This window comes from Chenopodium album, chromosome 23, assembly GCF_948465745.1.
Source record: "Chenopodium album chromosome 23, dcCheAlbu1.1, whole genome shotgun sequence".
Lineage (NCBI taxonomy): Eukaryota > Viridiplantae > Streptophyta > Magnoliopsida > Caryophyllales > Amaranthaceae > Chenopodium > Chenopodium album.
Genome location: NC_137856.1, coordinates 6,412,478 through 6,426,631, shown reverse-complemented (window position 1 = coordinate 6,426,631; position 14,154 = coordinate 6,412,478). Strand labels below are relative to the sequence as shown.

Below are 14,154 nucleotides of genomic sequence, written 5' to 3'. Positions count from 1 at the left end.
AAAAAAAAAAACGTATGGATATCTAAAATTTGGCAGGAAAATAAATCAGGCATAAAATTAGACTTAAAAATTAAACGTTAGTACTAGGTGAGTATTAAAAAGGAGGGAACCGAGTTATAAGTCAAAACTCCAAGTCATTAACCCTTACGTTTATTTAACAGAATAATTACTGTAGTTAATTAATTGAAAGTACACATATACCATTGATTATTAAAAATTAAGGGTTTGTTCATATTTACTGAACAGATTGGAGATGAACTGAACTAAAATGAAATGAATATTTTATGAGAGAAGCAAATTAGGAGCATAACTGAACTAAACTAAACTAAACCAAAACTTGCATATAACATTTAACGGAGGTAGTATTTTATTTAAAGAAATGGGCCCCTAACTTCATTACAATTAAAAAATCCAATAAAATTTTAAAAAGGTATGAGGGGATTCGAACCCCCACCAGTTGCACAAAATATAAAATGGCCTTCCAACTACAATAAATTGTTAATACATAGTATAAACAATATGTACATAAAATTATATACTTCATAAGTTCATATATCTCTTTGTTTCAACTGGGCTCTTTCTTATTCGAGGCCCTTTTTATTTCGAGGCCCTGTGTAATAGGACACTTTGCACTTGCAAAAATATTTAAATTTTAATACAAATTTTGTGGTTAATTAGGCCATGTTCTCTTCACCTTATTTTTGCTGAACTGAAATTATTTTTACTTAACTGAAATTATTTTTGTTGAACTTAATTATTTTTGCTCAACTAAAATTACTTTTACTGATTCTCTATTATATTTCTTCTTTAGAGTTACTAATTAATTTTTTACTGAACTGAAATTATTTTTACTGAACTGAAATTAATTTTACTGAACATAAATTATTTTTACTAAACTGAAATTATTTTTATTTAATATTAATTTTTTAAGGTGAACTTAACAGGGTCTTAGTCCAATTATCAAGAGTAATAATATCACCCAACAATTGAACTATTCAAGCATAGCATCATATTCAATTAATTAAATGTATATGACAATAATGTTTACAGTGATGAAGTAATTCCTTGCGAGGATAACAAGTGGTGAGGGAACACAATTGATAATTATCGTCAAATACTTACAAGGTGTAGCTATGCAAATAAAGCAATAATAATCATAAACTTTGAAAGCGAACTGTGTTGGCAAACGCGTACTTACATTGTACTTTTTGACTGGATTTTGTACTATATCCGGGGGAGCAATTTAAGGTACACATGGTGTACAAAAGGAATCTTGTACACAAGTTTCCTATTGTTTGAATGGGAATATTCCTTGTATGTGGGGCAACTTCAATTTCATTTGAAATTCAAACTTGTTTTTCAAAGGTCATCAAACCACTTTTTTTATAGCCACACTTTGGGGGTTGTGGGTTGCACGAAATAATAGAATATTTTTGGATCAACTAACATCGATCAAAGGTCAATGCCAGATTTTATTCCATAAGGCCTAAGGCAGCAGAGTTAATTTAATTATTTGTGGAGGGCTCAGGGAACAACCTAAGGTGGTTACATCATCGTGAAGAGAATTTGGTTCACCCACCAATATTTTTGCGAGTTATTTTACAAAATGATGGCATAGAAGGTCCTTTTACAATAGCAATACTAGTAGATGGCTCACGAAACAAGCATACACATAAATCGGGAATGGGGTGGTGCCCGGAGGATGTAGAGTTTGGTATTCAAGGAGAGTTGGGAGGTGCGGCTTACAGTTTGTCTCAATCGGCTTTACATGCGGAGATGAATGCATGTCTTGAAGGTCTATGACGGGGAGCAATTTATAGTTTGGTATTAGTTCATTTAGTATTAGTTCATTTATGGTTTTTTATGTTCTTTCTTTCTCATGCTTTTTAGTAAATATTTTATCTGTATTATTAGTTTCACACTATCTTGTTTCTGACCATTTTCGGAGCTTCTCTCTTCACTAGCTTGAATCTCACCATATCTAGAAGATTCTGGCTTCACTAGCTTGTTCCCAACCTTTCCCTGAGCGTATGCCTTCACCAGCTAGTTCTTGACCTTTCCTAGGGACTTTTTCCTGTACTAGCTTGAATGAACCCGACCTTTTCTAGAGCTATTACCTTTGTTAACCTTCACTTTTTTCCCCTATTGTTGTCCTCTTCCTTTTTCGCTTCAAGTCCCAGCACAATTGGCCTGTTTTCCTTGTTTTTGTGCTGAGTTTTCTCCGAACTTGCCTCTTTAATACCATTCACCACATCTTTATGTGTTTTCTTCCTCTTTTGGCCCTGCGATTTCTTGGCAAGCTTCTTGGGTTCCATGAATTCTCTTCCCATAGGTCCATCACTATGCCTTCTCTGCGACTGTTCCTGTCAGGATTTGCTGTTGTGATTCAGTAGTGTTGATAAGAAAAGAGTGGATTGATAGAAGGTTGTAAGAAAGAAGTGTCATGTTTTTTTAATGGGGGACTTCTAGAGTTTTTTTTAACAAAAAGGTTGCACTTGTTAGAAATAAATACTGTACATATACTCAAGAAGAAGCCACTAATGCAATATCCCTAAACATATCAAGATTGCATTAGAGATGTATACTATTGATCAGTAACCAATAAAAGTTTTTATTTGAAATTTAACATAGAGATATCATTAATTATATATTTGATCACAAATCTAAACATTTTCAAATTAATGTCAAAACAAATCTTAAAATATTTAATTGATGATCCTATACATAATGGATAAATTATATTCAAGATTGATTATTTATGGTTGATTTCATAAATGAGGGAGAGCAACACGTGTTGGATAGATATCAATTGCTCGTACTAATTATTATATATGTTACTTTTTCTTATACTCATTCTTACTAAAGTGCACCCGTGCTAAAACACGGAATATATATTAATTGTATATGTCAATGTTTTTATGGGAGTTATTGAATTTGATTAGTTAAGTTATAGAATAGGAAGTTATAATGGATATTAATAGGTTAAAAAAATAATAAAATAAAATATAAAAAAGGTAAAGTTAACAGTAATTGAAGATTAAGAGTTTAGAGTGTTTTTTCTTTTTGGGTGATTCTAGGTTGATGGGGGCATTGGTTTTTTTTCCTTCTAATATTTTATATGGTACACGCATACCGCTTAGCTTGTTATTATTAATACTAAAATGACTTCAAGTTTAAAAAAAAATCTCATAATAGGCGTAAATTCAACATAAAAAATTGAAAAAAAATTTCACAAATTAACTAAAATAAACATAAAAATAATCTAATTACCTTGAATTGCTACATGGCCGTAAATGATTAAACCGTTGCTCACGACATTACTTCCCTAATTTCCCCTCCATATGAATTGCAATTGAAGCCTAATATTTTAATTTGTTTGTCATGTATTGGCACCAAGTTTATAAGAAGACTTCATTATATAAATAAATAAATGGCATAAATTAAATAATTAAACAAGTTTATGTACCTGCAAGCCAATTGTCGTAGTGACGATTAGACAGAGTAACCACGGTCGAAGTTGCACTTGCATCCTCGCAATCAAATCCGAGGGGTGACAACACAACAATCAGCCACATCCAAAAGCAAATTCTAAATCCTTTCATCATTATCTATCGAGTTAGTTTTTTCAAAACTAATTTTACCATAATTTTTTGTAAACTCTAATATCACCTCACCATTATACAAATATTTCTCTCTTTATGTTGGAATGAGTGGTAGGTGCAATAAGATGAAACTTGAGTATGTATTTATAATAGTTGTTTGACCTAGCTAGGACATATATAAAATTTAGATTGGACTAATGAATCACTAAGCTAATTAGTCATCAAAGAGGATAAGCTCCAATCCAATGAATGTAACCTTGTTTTTATATATATTTGTTAGGAATATTATTATGAAATCTTATCATATCTTTGTGATTATTATCATATCTTTAGTTTCCTAGTTTGTAGGATCAAGATATATCTTCAGGATATTGTTTGTTATGCTTTAGGAAACTATGCACTCTATATGTTTGATGATCAATCAATGAATGAGGGTAAGCTTGAAGCCATATTATGACAATATTGGAGCTTTATCCACTTTGATGACTAATCAGTGATTCATTAGTCCAATATGAAATTAGGTTAATACGTGCATTCATGAATAATAAATTTTTTTTATAAAATAATTATTTACATTTTACAACGTCATTTTATGTTTTATTCATATATTTGGGATGGTATAATATTTCATTGATTTTTGTAAAATTTACTACTTATTGTTTATTTATTCCTTTGATTTGTTGATGGTGTTAGAATGATCCATATAATTAATTTATTAATATAATTATACTCGTAATAAAACATTAAGAAAAAGCAAATGTAATATTATTCAAGCTTGCATTATCTTCTCTAGTTCTCTCTAATCATTTTTTTAGCAATTCTATCATCCCCTCAACATTTTACAAACATTCTTCTCTCTTTTTGTTGGAATGAGCGATTGTTAATCCAAAGAGATGAAACTTGAGTGTGTATTTATATTCTATTATAGACTGCCTATTAAATCGCTAATTAGTAATCAAAGTGGAAAAAGAAGGTATATCTACAATGGATCGGATTCAATGAATAATGTAATCTCGTTAGTACTTAGACTAAATCCCGTGCAATCATAATTGTGATACTCATTTTTTATAAAAATAAATATGCAATGTGTGGTCATTTATTGTTTCAATATATTATATGGAATTAACTAGAATGATTATTAAAATTCAATGTATACTTATTTGAATTGAAATGTAAATAAGAATATAATGATCCAAGTACTTGAATTTTGAAATGAATAGTTATGTGGAGATAAATTAGATAGTGTAATCTATGCTTTCTACCATAACCTCCGTATAGAAATATAATTTAACTTGAATAAATTATTTATGAAATAATATTAGGTAATAGAATAAAAAATTTAATGAAATTGTGATGTATATATAAATGTCAATAAATTGAATGAATTATCAGTTATAGATCGATTTCACTTCATTGTAGAGTACTTCTGGGTTTACGACTTTACGGTAAACAATGTTTATAGAGATACGTAAAACTACTTACCAAGGAAGGAGACTAAATAGACTTTTAACATTAAATTTTTTATATTTGTTTTCAAAACAGATTTTACATGCTTAACTACTTTCCTTGAAGATATTTTATAAATTTTTCCTGTAATTTGGCTCCATTATTATTGCATGAGCACGGTTTCTATTTCTTTATTTCTTCTATAAAGCTAAAGTACTCGTATGTAAGGTCCTCATATAATTTTTTTTTTTTTTTTTTTTTTTTTTTTTTTGTAGCGAACTTAGGAAAATAGACGGAGTATGTGCCATGCATCAAAAAAAAAAATCTAAATACAAAGTTAAATATGCTCATATATGAAGCATACTGAGTTTGTCATCAATGTTGGAAAAAGAATCATCTAAATTGATGATAATAAGGAGATCCAATCATGGTCACTATTTTTTTCTTTTGACAAAGATCATTAGAAACAGACAAAAAACACATAAACTAAAAATACTAACAAAGGGAATGTCATTGTCAAGCACGCACAGCCAGCCAGTGCGCGGGAGTAACCCATCTTCTAGGGAATTTACATATCCAGCAAGCAGAAAGTTGAGGGAGAATTTCCTTAATTAATATCCTAAATTAGATATTAATATCCTGAATTAGATAAGCACAGGAAATATCAGCCGAACCAGTGTGCCAGAACAAAGAAACCATGGCAGCGCAATCTGTATAGATGAGAATCAAGGCGAAGGTAACCCTTATAAGTAGCTTCCCTAAGAGCAGCCCACGCTCCACCTGAAGAACATATCAGATATAGTTCTATTGGCCTTAGCACTACCGCCAAGCACCCTATCCGAATGAACCTCCCTACAAATCCAGCCTTCAACTGCACTGTTGTCATGATAATTACAGACACCATCAAAAAGTAGACAATGGTCAAGAGGATCAGTAGGACCACCTGCACTGTTGACATAGAGCTGATTTTGAAAAAACTCCAGCCGTGTATAACCCAGTCCACAAAGAGGTGGGATAATGGTCACGATTATCATGAAGCGAATGCACACCTTAAACAAATAAGTAGTAAAACATAAATATGAGGCGAATTTTGATTTGAAGCTACATACTTTAATCATTTTAAAGTCGTGACTCAATTTCAAGTCGTTGAAATGGATGAGTATATATTACAAGTTATAAGTACGTAGTAAACAAATAAAATGATTCAAGGTATGTAATACATGAAAAAAAAAAAAAAAAAAAAAAAAAAAAAAAGGCTATATCTTTGAGGCTACGTGTTGCAATCAAAGCAACAAATCAAATGAAGGAACCTTGCGTAGTCATTCTAAGGGTTTCTGGCAAGCTAAAGAACGTCGTAGGATTTAGTTAAAAGTAATCCTAGAATCCACTAATAAGATAGTAAGGGAAGTAGGGTTGAATCCACTAAGAAACATTGTTCTATTCCTAATTAAGTAATATAATCTAAATTATCAAGAACGCGTGATTTGTGAATTATTATTAACCTAAAGCAATAATTAAACTAGGGAGAAAATCAATAATTAAAAATATAGGGTATATGTTCACCAATAAATAATTTTTCAAGATTTAACACAATAGTCAATAATCAATATAATATTTCAATTAATTAGATTAACAGGATTAAAGTAAAATCATTACATATATAATAAAGGAAGATCATCACTCAAGATTTCTTTAATGCTATCCTTTTCTTTCTTTAATTATATTTTTCAGTTCTTTTAAATTTAAATATAGTAAATCATTTTGATATGTAATACATTTCCTCCATTTTTCTTTTTTAATCTCGATCTACATTTGAGGATTTTTGCATTATTTACACAAACTCTTTTAACTAATTTTTATGAATTATATGTTTGGATTATAACAATCGGCATACTACAAATTCAACAGTTTTAAAACCCGTATAGGTCATAATTACTTAAACTTGAATACCATAATTAAAGTGACATATTCAATATATTAGTTTTCTATCATATTTCTTACGAACCTAAACCCTAGTTTCTTTTGCTTTCTTAAGATCAAAAATTCAAAATTTCAAATATCATACATCGAAAGCAATAATTAATGGACATTAAGTGTCATGGTTGTTTCGCCATTATGACTACAAGTTATGAGACACACACTACACATGTACAATATAGGATATTTATTATTTTACTCATATTACTATTATTGTAGTTTTTTTTCGAAAACCAATACTTACATAAACTTTAAATTAAAGAACTAAAAAACAAATTTTAAAAAATTTGTCAACAACACATTTACTCCACTTCGTGTACTTCAATTAACCTTAAAAAATAATGTGGAGTATTTTATATACACTACACCAAAAACTAGATTAGAGATCGCAAAATATAGAACGGTTAACAAAGATAGGCGTTCTCTGCAACAATATAGAACGTATATTTGGAAAAGGCGTTCTATGAGTTAATGAATATAGAACGGCTCTTATAGCTGACCGTTCTTTATTAGTTTTTAGCAAAAATAATAAATTATTATTAACTTATGTTAAACAATATACAACGGTGCACTTGACAACTGTTTTGTGTATATTTCATTTATTTTTCTATTATTTTATGATTATTTTTTTAGAAGGATTAGAACTTTACCCTTAAATTTAATCAACGACCACTGAAATTCTTCTTATTCGCTAATATAAATTTTACATCTTTGATTTCCAATCAAATTTTCATTTTATTTTTTTTTCACTCCGAAAATGAAATGCAATTATCGTCTTCTCAAATCCATCAAGCCTGCTACCTCCGCGTTGACGCGCCCAACAGTGCACCGCCTCGCCAACACTACACCTCCGCACCCACCACCATGACTACACCTACGCGTTCGTCACCGCGCCACCACTGCAATATCGAGGTAGGCTTTTGAATTTTCTTCTCCTTCTACTGTACCAATTTGATTAGAAAATTGTAGATTTATTTGAAGTATTTATTGAGTTGAATTGTAATAATGAATTAATGATAAATCAATCACAACATTCATCAAGTTACATTAATTTTATTATGTTTTTAGGTGGATTAAAGTTCTAATTTTAGGAAAATAATTCAATCGGCTTTTGTGAATGCAAAATTGCAGTAATTACAATCAAATTACACTTAAAATTTCAAAAAATTTAATTTATTTCGTACAAAATTGATATGACCTAGGTCAAATTTAAAGCCCTTGTTTGATTCATTTCTCGAATTTTCCGAGGCCAAACAAAAATGGCTATTACTGGACGGCTAGTTGTTTGTTGTCACAATTGAAATGAGTTCGTCCGATCCTTATCAATGTTGATGTAATGATGATATTAGCAATTTCTTAAACCATACTAGAACTTGATTTGATTATAGAGTAATTGGTGTTGCTAGAATTCGGAATATAATTAAATCTAATTTGACTGCATTTGCAGTTAATTTAAGTTCTTGATTGTAATTTTCGATTGGTAATTTTGTAGGTTAGGTTAATTGATACTGGTATTGGAATGACAAAAGAGGAGCTTGTTGATTGTTTGGGTACTATTGCACAGAGTGGCACTTTTATGTTTTTTAAAGCATTGAAGGTACTCGAAACCTTTTTTTGTGATATAGTTGTATGTTTTGAATTAAAGTAATCTGTGCATGAAATAATTAATAATTTACTGTACTTTTCATAAGCTTTATATCCTAAAGTTTTCTGTTTATGTGCAGGAAAATCAAGACCTTGGTGCTGACAATGGTTTAATTGGACAATTTGGTGTTGGATTTTATTCTGACTTTCTGGTTGCAGACAGGGTACTGAGATCATGCAAACTTTATTTTGTTGTTACTTTGATTATGGAGTTAGTGAACGAGACAAATTTTTAAACTAGAATTTGCTCCTCCCATCAGGTTGTTGTGTCTACAAAGAGCCCAAGGTCTGACAAGCAGTATATCTGGGAAGCAGCAGCTGACAGTAGCTCATATGTAATCAGGGAAGAAACTGACCCTGAAAAGATCCTGAAGTGTGGAACAGAAATCACGCTGTACCTAAGGGTATTTATGTTTTTACTTGCTGATTCCATATGTTGTTATGTACAATAATTTCTACTGGAGGTTAAAATGATATTCATGTTTGTGGTGACTTTGATGTGTGTGCTGTGTTCATTAGTTTCTATGATTTCTGCAATCTGTATATTGGCTAGATAAATCATTTTTTTCTTTTTGAGAACAAAAGTGGTGATATTATTAATCGAAGAGAATTATGTTATATCTAACTTGGTTTTACTTGATTTTGGCGGGTATCTAGAACTATGAGTTAATATTTTGTCCCATGTAATTTTGGTGTAAAAATAGCTCAAAAATATGTGAAAGAATTAATTGAGTGGAGAACTATGTCAGATTTGTGGAGATGAAATAAAATCTGATGGACATAGTGAACCATTTGTTGCTTGTAAAGTTACAATGAGTGTGCATTCCTACTGTGTTGAGCTTGCTACGAGCATGAATGAGGCAAAGTGAATCAAAGGTAGCTAATTTTGCCTTTTCAATGGTTGTGTTTCATAATTCATTTTACTAGATATGATTTCTGGTATTGTCTTTTTGTTATGTTATTGCGAATTTTAGTATCATGCTCTTTAATTTTGTATGAATGTGTAATTCATTCTCTAAGTGATTTCTCCCTTGGGTTTTTGCATTTTTTCCACATTGTCTTTCATATAACTGTGCTTTTGCTTTTAAATTACAGAACATAGAATTTTGTAGTAGAACTTTATTTTATGTTGGAATTATTTTTATTCAAATAAATGTTCACTTATATCTTATGTTTGTTTTGTAAATTTACAACGATCAAAGAAAGGGGGAATGCCGAGAAGAGAAGAAATAAGAACGATTGATTGTATATATTTTTTGTTTAATTTGTACCTCTTGTTATGTTTTATCTTCATGCTATATTTATTGTAATTTTTTATTTTTATTTTTAGTATATTCAATTTTTACGGGTTATTGGCTTGCCAAGTCAGGGGGCGAGGATTAGCAGGAACAAGCTGCAAATGCAGCAATGTGGCGCTCTATTTGGAGTGTTCGTGGCCCTCCCAAGCTACAACATTTTCTTTGGAGTGCGGTTAAAGGGAACTTGGCTGTAAAAGATAGATTGGCTTACAGACATATCACACACGATGCTTCCTGTCAGGTGTGTGGGGTGGAAAGGGAGACTATTTTTCATGCTCTGTTGGAGTGCAACGCTGTAAGTCATATTTGGGCGGTTAGTGAGTATAAGGACAGCTTGGTGGGTGCTCCTAACTCTTCTTTCTCTGAGTTTTGGGTTTGGTTAAACAGTAAGTTTTATAGGAGATGCTGTAAGGACATTTGCTACTCTAATGTGGGCTGGTTGGAGGTGTCGAAACTTAGCAATTTTTGAGAATGAGCATCCTAGCTTTGTGATGGTTGTTGTTGGGTTTCTCAGGATGGTTTTTGACTATAATTCTTACGCCCAGAAGGTTTTTATAGCTGCTGCTGGGGTTACTACTGCTCTCAGGTCTGATGGATGGAAATGCCCTCCCATGGGCTGCATCAAGGTTAATACAGATTCCTATATTCCTGCTGGGGGTAAGGCTAGCTTAGGGGTGGTGTTTAGGGACGTTATAGGTGCTGTCTTTGCTGCTGCTACGCGAAAAGCTCACACAAAGGTGCCATAACATGCTGAAGCTCTTGCCATCATATGTGACCTGCAACTTGCTAGGAGTTTAGGATACTCTCGACTTTGGGTGGAATCGGATGCTATAAATATGGTTCAAGCTGCGCAATTTGATGATGGTGGTTTGGCGCCTATCTACATTATCTTTGATGATATTAGGAATGATAGTTTGCCCTTTGACATATGTACATTTTCTCATGTTAAGCGTAATTTCAATATGGTAGGCCACCTAGTGTCGAGTTGGGATACCGGAAACAATGTTGAGTATGTACGTTTGGGTTCCTTTCCTCAAAGCTTAAGTACTTTGGCGGAAATGGATCTTCATTAATAAAATGGGCTGCTATTGTGTTTCAAAAAAAAAAAAAAAAAATTTATCTTAAATTTCAAATTTAATACTATTGTAATTCGTTTTTAAATTTGTTTCCTAATTATTATAGCAAGAAATTAAAATACGGTATTTCTGTATAATACCATATTTTAGTTTTTTATTTTTTATTTTTAAAATGAGGATTAGAGAACTGTTATCTAACTTGACCGTTCTCTTTAGTAATGCTATATAGAACGGTCAAGTAGACTAACCGTTCTTTATTCCTTCTTTATTTTCTGGTTTTAGTTAAGGAATAAAGAACTGTTGTGTGTGATGACCGTTCTCTATAGTTGAGTTAATAGAACGCCTCCATGAACCGTTCTATATACTTTATACATCGCTTAGCAGAAGAACGGTCATGAGGCGTTCTATAAAGCCTATTTTAACCGTTCTATAAAGCCTTTTTTGTAGTAGTGATAATAGATTAAAGACTATAGAGTACACATCTACGATAATGGTACGTATATATATATTAGATAGATGCATATTTTATTTCTTTTAAATAATGTTAAGGTTTTTTTTTTCTTTGTAACAGAATTGATTCTTTTAGGGGGTTTATACTAGGTTAGAACCTGTGCGATGCACGATTTATATAAAATTTATTTTTTATAATTTGTAAGTTTTTTTTTAAAAAAAAAGGATAAATATAAATAAGAATATGCACCTTGTACAAAATATCTGTATTTTGAAAATTTTAGATTTTTATCAAAATTATGATATAATACCTGTTCAACTTTGCCTAATACATATTTTAATGTATGAGTCTATTTATTAGTGTGCAACTTAAAATTATTTCAATTTTTAAGGATAAATTGATAGGCTGTATTTGTAATATAGAAGCTTCTATTATTCAAATTTCAAAATCTATCAAATATAATAGCTCAAAAAAAAAGGTGATGACATCATCATGCATTTAGGCGGGAAAATCTATATATAAACTAAAGTAGCAACCGCTGACGTCATCTTTCCTCCAAACTTGTACACGTGTCGACTTATTATGAAAAATTTTCCCGCCCAATTGTATGGCTTATTTTAGAAAAAAAATAATAAAAAATTTTTATTATTTCCTAAAATAATGGGATTTGAATTGGTATAGTTGTTTTTTGTATTTATCCCAAGTTACTATACATTTTACATAATCAATAATTTAAATTCAAGTAGCAAAATAGGGATATTAACGGATAGTTGTTTTTCTACTTCGAGTTCATATTAATGATTGGTTTTCTTTTAAATAATGATTAATCATATTGCTGGGGTTGCTTCTTAATACAAGAATTTTGAATTTTTTTTTTCAAATCAGAATATTTTCTTAATATAATATTTTTTTTATTTTTTTTTAAACACTTAATACAAAAAATTTGTTTGCGTGTGTCTTTTTTTTTTTTTTTTTTTTTTTTAGAAATCATCCACCTTAATATTTTGACATACTATTGAATGAACATTGTTGGTGATACTTTTTTTTTTCTTTCAAAGATTGATAAATTAAACTTTGTAGTATTTATCTGTATTTGATAATTTGGGTGTTGTTTCATTAAATTTTAAGTCGGCCACCACAAGTCAATTATATTGAAAGAGTTGATTGTATTATTAGTAGTATATCACTTAACAACATAGGATTATGTTTTCAAAAAAAAAAAAAAACAACATAGGATTATGATTTTATCTATGGTAAATATGCGGAAATATTAAAGTAAAATTAACATTAATTATCCGATTGATGTGTGATTTTGTCATGCATTATAGACTTGATACGGAGTACTATTTTAAGTAATATATTAATTAGTTATCTAAAACCTCACTAGAGAATATTATTTGTAGAGTATATGTGAGTTCAATACTACGGAATACAATTTTATTTGTTAAAACCGTGCATCGCACGGGGCTAATCTAGTTTTTATTATGAGAGTGACATATGGACAGTGATGAGATCAGCAACGTTTTGCTTGAGTAATAGTTAATAGATTAGTACATATTAATTTTCCTTATTTTAATAAAATATGTTACGGTTATCATTTTTTTTTAATTCAAAAAGAAATTTTTTTTAAGGTAAACATGGTTTGTGGGTAGTTACTTTTTTTATTATTATTCATGAAAAGTAGATAACTTTGGTTTTTTTTTTTAGTGATAATAATTTTGGTTTGTGCGTACGTAGTTAGTTTTTTGTTTTTTTTTTTTTTTTTTTTAATTGAAAGAATAGATTCTAATTTTTTCTGTGAGCAGTTATGAACTTTTTAATTTTGAGAAGTGCATTTTGGGGAAAGACAAGTTATGTAGTAGTATAGATATTCAACCACTTTAAAACTATAAACATGTGACATAGTTTGTGGGGGTATGTCACATAATATTTAAAGACAAAGCAAATACAATCAGCCTCAATGGTATTCGAATATTTCTAAAACATATGAAGCAATGTCTATCATCGTATACATGAGATCACATAACTAAGTTGAATCATTCTATCATTCATGAAGTATAGCTTATATCCAACATTAGTATCAAAAGTATATACAAAGTATAAGTATATTACCGGTAATAAACATCTATGCAATAATAATACTAATTCCATTATTGCACTCTTGCTAAAATTTACTACTATCCCTAAAATTGATAATAAAAGTTACTCTGAATTATTATTTTCATTTTTATTGATAAAATTTATCTCTTTCTACATATTTACCATGTCATAACCCTAAAATTAAAAATAATACTTCGTAAAAACTTACACAGTAAGGTAACAACATTATTGGGTGAACCTTCTTTTAATACAAAGAGAACAGATAAAAAAAATACTAGTCCTTTCAATAAAACTTACAGACATAAAGCATGTAGCACAATATAAGAATACTAATCCTTTAAAAATAAAAATAAAAATAAAAAATCCCTAATATATTCAGGAATTTTGATCATTATTAATCGTAACCCATATTAATATCGATTAGGCAATATATATACTGATAAATCAAATATTCAATAATAATAATAATAATAATAATAATAATAATAATGTGCACCAAAAATAATAATAATAAAATAAAAAAAAAAACCATTAAATCAAATAAAAAAACGACTCATATT

The 14,154-nt window shown here is 30.0% G+C and overlaps 1 protein-coding gene across 1 annotated transcript; it reads left to right on the top strand.

The window, feature by feature from the left end:
* Positions 1–7,711: 7,711 nt before the first annotated feature.
* Positions 7,712–10,988, top strand: LOC145608483 (heat shock protein 90-5, chloroplastic-like). Its single transcript, XM_081664099.1, has 5 exons — positions 7,712–7,937; positions 8,518–8,622; positions 8,750–8,833; positions 8,930–9,073; positions 10,000–10,988. The coding sequence occupies exons 1-5, from the start codon at positions 7,788–7,790 to the stop codon at positions 10,159–10,161; spliced, it is 645 nt and encodes a 214-aa protein (XP_081520225.1). The 5' UTR covers positions 7,712–7,787; the 3' UTR covers positions 10,162–10,988.
* Positions 10,989–14,154: the final 3,166 nt, after the last annotated feature.